At 40.8% G+C, this 8902-nt stretch overlaps 1 protein-coding gene across 1 annotated transcript; it reads right to left on the bottom strand.

Annotated features, from left to right (window-relative positions):
- Window positions 1-2197: 2197 nt before the first annotated feature.
- Window positions 2198-8357, bottom strand: LOC128869954 (uncharacterized). The gene is made up of 4 exons (XM_054112552.1): window positions 7496-8357; window positions 5966-6652; window positions 3040-5888; window positions 2198-2257 (listed from the first exon to the last, which is right to left on the bottom strand). The coding sequence occupies exons 1-4, from the start codon at window positions 8355-8357 to the stop codon at window positions 2198-2200; spliced, it is 4458 nt and encodes a 1485-aa protein (XP_053968527.1).
- Between the last annotated feature and the right edge of the window lie 545 nt (window positions 8358-8902).

The raw sequence follows: 8902 nt of genomic DNA, 5'->3' as shown, positions 1-8902 counted from the left end.
GGGACCTGCCAATTGGCCAACCAGATCGTGCGATATAACGCCTTTAGATTATTTTTTGTGGGGCTATGTTAAAGCTGAAGTCTATTCAGACAAGCCTGCTTCAATTAACGCATTGGAAGACAACATTAAAGCATTTATATGTGAGATACCGGCCGAAATATTGGAAAGAGTATGCCAAAATTGGACAAAGCGGATGGACTATTTGAAGCGCAGTTGCGGTCAACATTTGCATGAAATAATCTTCAAACACTAAATTATATGGACGGTACCATCGATTTAAATAAAAATGTCATGAATTTTTCTGAATTTTACGTGCGTTTTTTTGAACAACTTTCCTATAGCTCTTAAAAATCACCCTTTATAAGTAGAATCTAAACTGAACTTGCAATATGTCTTAAATCTAAAACTCTTAAAACTATATCCATGCGTTGTCAACGTAACTTTTAGGTATTTTGCTGCTCTGTTGTTCGGTCGAGTTTTCAGACACTGATCCGCTATTTGGTCAACTTTTAAATTATTCGTGTCGAGTGTAGGGTTCCTAGTATTTTTATGTTCAGTCAAGCAAGCAACTGTGCTTGCTTATATTTATAATATCTTCGGTTATAACTAAAGTTTATTTAAAAAGATGAAGAAATATTTAGATAAGTAATTTAAACACATCTTATTTAAAGTTATGTTTGTCAAAACTAACAAAAAACATTTTTACGGAAAGAATGTTAGGTGCTAGTCGATTGCGAAAATATTAATATTTCAAAAATACACTTTTCTACATACTGCACTAATAAAAACTGAGTTAGCAGTATTTGGTATGTAGAACACGAATGCAATTCTACAATCTTCTCTGCCTTGTACTGCTTAAAAGTTTCGACATTTAGGCTCTCCATATGACAAGGTTCTTAATATAAGGCAAAATATACTAATATTCATTCATTTACTGCCGTAATAAGTATAAATAGTACACCGGGAAATATCGATCTTGTTTTCAGGTTTGCAGCACTTAGCCCCTTAATTTAATATCTTTACTATCATAAAGATTAAATGGAATAAGTATTATGAAATTTAAGATGGCACAAGATGATAGGAAAAAAATATATATCAATGAAATCGACACGAGCACAATTTTCATTTTATTTTTAAACACTTTCTATAGCATACATTTTTCGTTACACCAAGTAGGTTTGGATATAAAATTGATAAGTTGCGCTTTAATATCCTGAAACAGCAGCATGCCAAAACATGTCTCATGAAATTTTTTTAAAGAATATCTTAAGCTTGAGGTTACTTAGCCACAAGTAAAGATTTTTGATTACCCTATCATTTCTGTAAAAAAATTTTGTTATCTGGCTTTTCAAAATTAAGTTAATTCCAACAAGATCTGACCAACACGTGTACCAAGTTTGGGTGAGTTTTACTAAGTCGTTATCAAGAAACGCGCAGTTACCCTTTTTGGCCTCAGGGTCCCCAAAGTTAAGGTCTTCGTCTATTACCCAGATGGCAACCTTGACGAAATTGCGGAAGAAACCAACCAACCGCTCGACGAACTGCGACCGCTTGTGACGGACGCACTTCCAGAGCCCAGGGGGTTCATGGAATCTTTGTAGCCCTGGGCGGCCATGAAGAAGACTTAGGGAGCTTCACTTAGCATAATAATTTTAAAAGTGGCTTAGGTTAAACTTCGTCATGCCAGCCTAGCCACCAATAATCTGGAAGGGAAACAATTCACTTTGGAGGGCAAAAAATTCACCGTAGGGTGATGCCCTTTCGCCTCTGCTTTGGCTAGTTGCCATTGCCGAAGGTCTACCTAAGTGAATTAAGAGTGGGGTTAAGGCAGTAGCATACGCTGATGACTTGGTCCTAATGGTATATGGACCATTTACCTCAGTCATGGCTGATATCTTGTACTGGTCATTGGCTGTCCTTAATCACTGTGCTGCCAGTGCGTATCGGACGTGCTTTATTTTTTATCGAACTGCAAGCAAGTGATAACAACAAAGCCATTTACAATATGCAAAAGCTAATGAACTGCATAGTCTTCTTTGAGGCACCTCACCATAAGCGCACCATTTCACAGTGCCCGAAATGTATGAAATATGGGCACACAAAAAATTATTGTAAAAGAGATCCAGTATGCGTGAAATGCGCTGATAGACATATTTCAATGGAATGAAAAAACCAAATTAAGGAAGTTAAATGCGCTTTATGTGGAGGTAATCATACCGCCAACTGAAAGGATGCGAATATTCAAAGATTTCAACCTCTGCGTAATAAAGAACCAACATTAAACACAAATACAAATAATACACCAATAACAACAGTCTTCTTCTTGCATTTTCTTCAAGGGAACATAAAGCACAGCAGGAACTGATTAACAAATCCGAAAAGAACAATGATATGGTAAAACCCCTCGTTAAACAAATGACAAATATGATGAATATAATTAGAATGCTTGTTGCGCGTATTTTTCAAGCGCGGCAGTCGTATTGTTTCAAATTCAAACACAAATTTCCAACAGCGTCCGTACGCTTTAAAACTTTTTGTATTTCTCTCTTATTTCTTACGACTACCCCGATTTACACCAAGTGACACATATTTATAGCTAGTCAGAGTGGCCTGATATTACAGTTAGATTTAGTAAATATGTAATAAATAGCAATAGAATGTATGTTACTGTAATTATGCTTACTGTATGTATAAATGCAAATAATGAGAGATGCTCATAACATAACAGAAATAAAGTGCAAGTGAGAAAGAATGCGAATATGAGAATAATGGCAACATACAAAAATAAGAGAATGATATTTACTGCTCGGCCGTACTTTTCGTCGGTAACACTCCCTTGCCCGTAAACAAGTCTGACAACACATGTTTCCTTTACTAGGTACCGACATCTAACACCGCTACTTTTGCAATCGGTCGATGAAGAATGCCTGATTTGGTTTCTACCCTAGCGCTCCGAACTTGGCCATCCTTCGCTTTTACCACATCTACAATTCTGCCTTTCGGCCAGCAGTTCCTCGGCAGGTCTTGGTCTGCAATTACCACGACATCGCCAATACGTACTGGGCGTTGTTTTGTGAACCACTTGGTACGTCTAGAGATGACCGGTATATATTCCTTCACCCATCGATGCCAAAAGCGGTCATCGAATTGTTGGGTCAATTGCCAACGTTGACGCAGATTGACGATGTCGCTACATATTGGCTTGTAGCCATCCGATGACCCAATCAGCAAGTGGTTGGGAGTAAGAGCCTCGTCGTCACTATTTTCCAAAGAAACAAATGTAAGCGGGCGGGCGTTCAGGATAAATTCTACTTCATTCAATGCACTTCGCAAGCTTTCATCGCTGAAACTTGTTGAAGGTAGTATTTCATAAAGCACAGTCTTCACTGATCTCACAAGCCTTTCCCATGCACCACCCATATGGGGGGCGCTTGGTGGATTAAATCTCCATTTTACTCGGTCGAAAGATGAGGCGATACCATTCAAATCGATATTTTTCAGACTCTCGCTAATTATTTTTTCAGATGCCTTGAAATTGGTGCCGTTGTCCGAGAATATCTCCCTGGGATAGCCGCGTCGTGATATAAAGTTGCGTATCGCCATGATACAGGAACTGGTATTTAAGCTGTGGGCAACTTCGATGTGTATAGCGCGAAGCGTTAGACATGTAAATAGAACGCCCCATCTCTTTTCTCGCCTTCTTCCCACGATGACAAGCAATGGGCCAAAATAGTCGATACCTACATACGTGAAGGGCCTCTCGAAAGCGGCAATCCTTGCAGCCGGCAGCGCTGCCATTTGTGGCGGCTGAGGAATGGAGCTATGGTTTTTACATTTTTGACACTCTGCGCGCACTCTTTTATACAACACCCTCAGTCGATTTATAAAGTATGTACCACGAATTTGATTGATTACAGACTCATGCATCAGGTGATGGAAATTTTCGTGAGCCCAACGCACTATTAAAAAGGTGACATGATGAGAATTAGGCATCACTATAATATCTTCATGGTTGTTTAAGTGTTCAACTCGACTTTTGCATCTTATTATGCCATCTGTGTCTAAGTAAACGTTTAAAGTAAAGAGTTTGCTAGAGTTGTCAATATTCTTACCGCGTTTGAGGCACCTGATCTCTTCACAATATTCAATGGACTGAGCATACCTTATAAGAAGACATTGAGCTTTCTGAATCATGTCAAAGTCGATGGATGTTTTCCGTTGCCTTGCTAGCACAACTGAGCGTAATCGGTCGACGTAAAATAAAAATGTAGCCACAGCTCGATACAAACGTTTCCAGCTGGAAAAGTGCTCCACGTTCAGCATCAGGTTGTTCATGTGTTCCTTTTTCATATGTAGAACATAATGTTTAATTTCCGAATCGTCGCACTCCTCTAAGCTTAACTCTTCGCACTGCGGCCAAACTTCTGCGCTCGACCTTAAAAAATTTGGGCCGGTAAACCACAATTGGTAGCACTGACGTGTAGTTGTTTTTGTAGCTAAATCAGCGGGATTATTTCTCGAGGGAACCCACCGCCACTGGCTTACGTTTGATGCCTCTAAAATTTCGCCTATTCTATGCATCACGAATTGGTGGAAGTTTTTAGGGTCCATTCGCATCCATCTTAGCACCGTCTTTGAGTCTGTCCACCAATATTTCGACATTATGTTAATACGTTGCGTATTGCTTACCATGTTCGCCAGCCTCACACCAATTACCGCCGCCTGCAACTCTAGTCTGGGTATCGATAATGGCTTTAGCGGTGCGACTTTGGATTTGCCAGCCACTAGACTAACCGTGACGTCGTTTCCCTTTGATACACGCAAGTAGCAAACGGCTGCATACGCGCTTTCCCCGGCATCAACAAAGGTGTGAAGTTGAACATCTTCAGCATCTTTCAGCAATAGTGAATAACATCGAGGTATTTCGCCAGCTGTTATTAATGGCATAATGGACTTCCACTGGTTCCATTTGTCGAAAAGATTGTCTTGGAGCGGGTCGTCCCAGGCGAGACCAGATCGCCATACATCTTGCAGCAAGATCTTTAACCCTACGGTGTAGCAGCAAACAAATCCAAGAGGGTCGAAGATCGACATTAAAACTTGGAGTGCTTCTCTTTTCGTTGGTATGATCGATTCGTTAATAACATCGCGACGAAGTCTCGCAAATCTACAAATATATTTAAAATTATCGCTTAAAGGGTCCCAAAACATACCGAGGACTTTCGTGGTTGAACCCCATTCTTTGACGGATTGAACTGACATAGGATCTTCTTCGAGCTGCTCCACGACAAATTTGGAATTTGAAGACCAGCCACGTATATTGAAGCCAGCGGCGCCATGAATTTTTTTTATTTGTTGAGCCAATTCTAACGCAGATTGTTCATCATCTCCACAGTCAATAAAGTCATCCACGTAATGGTTCTTCTTTACAGCTTCTACGGCTCGAGGAAGTTCATTTTCAAAATGGTCAGCGTTTTTGTCACGTATGTAGTGGGCAATAAACGGAGCGCAATTCAATCCGAAGGTCAACGCTCGCATGACATAAACACTTGGTTGCTGAGGATCATCACCGTCATCGCACCACAAAAATCGCTGAGCATGCATGTCGCTGTCCCGTATATTGATACGGTGAAACATCTCCGCTATATCACCGCATATAGCCACTCTGCCTACTCTAAAAGCTAATAAAATACTAACGAGTGGGTTAAGCAAGTCTGGGCCACTCAGTAGGAAGTCGTTGAGTGACACCCCGTTCACCTTTGCAGCAGCATCCCACACCATCCGAAGCTTTCCAGGCTTATTTGGATTGCTTACAATGAAAATAGGCAAATACCATGTTTTACCGTTCGAAATAGCAGCCTCAATCAGAAGAGTTTTTTCGCGTACCCCTTGGAAAGTAGATTATTGATTTGAATTTGAATATTAGATTTTAGCATAGGATCCTTAACAAACTTCCTCTGCAAACACATCAGCCGTTGTAAAGCATATACATAGTTATTGGGTAGCAATACACTTGAGATACGCCACGGTGGCCCAATTTCGTAAAAGTTATCGCCCTTTTTACAAGTGTTATTCGCAATACTCACAGCTTTGGCATCTTCTTCCGGCAGTAGCTGAGTAGGTTTGGATGACTCTAACGTGAAGAATTCTTTTACAGTCTCGTGCAACTCATCGTATCTTTTTTGACAATCGCATGTATGTACATTTAGTCGATATTCGGCAGTCTGTCTTGAATTGCACCCCTGCAACGCCCATCCTAAACGGGGTTTTGACGCTATGGGCTGGAACCAGGTTCCCTCTCTAATTTTGAGTGGAATTGCCAACCTCCAGTTGTCCGCACCGATAAGCAATGATGGTTTTACGTTGTTATATGATGCAATTGGCAGTCCCGCTAGATATGGATATAGCCGCTCCATCGCAGATGCATTGATTGACTGTGCCGGAAGATTGAGATCGTCAACAGTATGAATATTCTTGAGAGTATATTTCTGCCAATTTGTCACACTCGAAATTTCGATGGCCGCCCGCACAGAATTTTCTTCAACACGCGTCGTGTTACCTGTCCACCGCAAACACAGAGGGTCTTGTTCACCTTTCAAGCCTAATTCATCAAATATTCTTTTTTCCATTAGCGTCACAGAAGAGCCTTCATCTAAAAATGCAAATATATTCAGTACTTTATTTTTAGAATAAATGCGAATCGGAACGATTCTGAAGAGTGGCTGCATTTCTTCGTGGCTGCTACTGTGCGTATTTATCTGCGCATCTAAAAATTCGTTTGTATTTGTACTTACGGCGATGGGTTTTTGTTGGCTCATTACCGTGATTGTTTTATGTAGTAACGGATTATGTTTTATAGTGCAACCATCTACACCACATACTTTATTCATAAAACATTTCCGTCTATGCGGATTCAAACATTGGCGACAGAGGTTGTTCGCCTTAACTTCCTCCCATTTTCGCTGAAGTGTAAATTTTTTAAAAGTGTCGCATTGCATTACCTTATGATCGTTGCTCTTGCAAATTATACACTGCTTGCTCCTTGGTATGTTGCGTGCTGGTGATGGATGCTGAGTGTTCACGTCGATAGTATGCGTGTTAACCGTAGCACTACTTTTAGCAGGTGCTAAAGAGACGACAGTACTGGCTGCTTCGGCTAGATTGTACAACCAGTCGCTGAATTGTTTCACCACCGGAGTCTTTTCATCTTTCGGGTGAACCGCCTAGTTCAGCTTTTGGTTGTTGGGGAGCTTGTCAACCAACTCCTTGACGAGCAGTGGGTTATGCAGGTGCATGTACATTTGGCATCCCTCCATCGTGGCACAAATATTCCTGACGCAGAGTGCAAATTCAATAAGGCCCTCCAATTTATCCTTCAGTGCAGGCATAGCGCGAGCTTTATTCATTGCGCGCTCAAGGATGTGTTCAGGTCTGCCAAAGCACATTCTAAGAGTTTTTATGATCTCAGGGACCATGGACGGCAAAAACAATTTACATTTTACCATCTCCCGTGCTTTGCCTTTAAGGCTCGCTTGTAATCTAATTAAATTCTCCGCATCGGTGTACCCCGCGACCGTAGTGCTGTTATCGAAACTGCTAATAAACAGCGGCCATTCTTCAGGGTCGCCATTAAAGGTTGGGAGCTGCTTAGGTATGGCCTGCCTTGCTGCTAATTGCCCAGGTGTAGGCCCATTGCTAAAAGAGGCCATCGAAGTGCTGGATGAGGGCAGGTCGTTATACTGCGAAAGAATCTTATATTTGTTGTCCAAATATTTTTGTTGCAATTTCATCTGCTCTTCCAACTTTTCAAGCTGAAGGTTTCGATATATTTCGGAGTTGAATGGCATCTGCATACCTTGGCCATTTCGTATACCTACTTGCTGCACCGACGAGAATACTTTTGGTTGACTGTACGAGATCTCATTTGCAGAGGTGGCGATGCTGCCCGTTGTGAATTGTTGTAGCCCTGGGTTATACTCACTTGATTTATTTGGCAGTTGCGATCCCTGAACTGATGTACTGGGTTCGAAATTCCAGTTCGAAGAAGCCCAAGCAGGTTTTAGAAGCGGATTGACTGTTGAGTTAGATATCTTCGCAATTGTTGGAAACGTTGGGAGAAAATTCACGTGCCGGTTACCTTGCTTGGTAGTTGGCGATGACGATGCGGTTGGATGCGCGTTCGTGGTTGATGCATGATTCTGGCAGCTTTCACAGCTCCAGCTTTCGTCAGCCACATTGCTATGTACTCCAACGCAGTTGAAGTGGTACCAGGCGTCGCAGGTGTCACACTGGACCATACTCTCGTTGTCCGCTGCGTCACATTTTCGACAACTTTGCCCCGTTGTTTCTTTGTCCATATTGACCATTTAGCAAATATTAAAATTAGTTAAATCAAATTTAATTTTACGGCAAAAGAATTTTAAAGAATTACGGCAAAAAAGTTTTAAAGAATCACCAAAAAAAAAGTTTTAAAGAATTGTTGCGCGTATTTTTCAAGCGCGGCAGTCGTATTGTTTCAAATTCAAACACAAATTTCCAACAGCGTCCGTACGCTTTAAAACTTTTTGTATTTCTCTCTTATTTCTTACGACTACCCCGATTTACACCAAGTGACACATATTTATAGCTAGTCAGAGTGGCCTGATATTACAGTTAGATTTAGTAAATATGTAATAAATAGCAATAGAATGTATGTTACTGTAATTATGCTTACTGTATGTATAAATGCAAATAATGAGAGATGCTCATAACATAACAGAAATAAAGTGCAAGTGAGAAAGAATGCGAATATGAGAATAATGGCAACATACAAAAATAAGAGAATGATATTTACTGCTCGGCCGTACTTTTCGTCGGTAACAATGCTTTTAAAAAATATGAATGGACACAAGTGATACAATTC

The sequence above is a fragment of the Anastrepha ludens genome, chromosome X (assembly GCF_028408465.1).
Source record: "Anastrepha ludens isolate Willacy chromosome X, idAnaLude1.1, whole genome shotgun sequence".
Classification (NCBI taxonomy): domain Eukaryota; kingdom Metazoa; phylum Arthropoda; class Insecta; order Diptera; family Tephritidae; genus Anastrepha; species Anastrepha ludens.
Note: the sequence above shows the minus strand (reverse complement) of the source record. Positions and strands in the feature narration are given on the sequence as shown.

Excerpts from the sequence above, each read along its gene's own strand:
- LOC128869954 (XM_054112552.1), bottom strand. The coding sequence starts at position 8,357 with ATGGACAAAGAAACAACGGGGCAAAGTTGTCGAAAATGTGACGCAGCG. Across the intron at positions 6,653-7,495 it reads AGCACGGGAGATGGTAAAAT|ATGAAGGCTCTTCTGTGACG; the intron begins GTAAATTGTTTT and ends TTGCATTTTTAG. Across the intron at positions 5,889-5,965 it reads TGCTTTACAACGGCTGATGT|GGGTACGCGAAAAAACTCTT; the intron begins GTTTGCAGAGGA and ends CTACTTTCCAAG.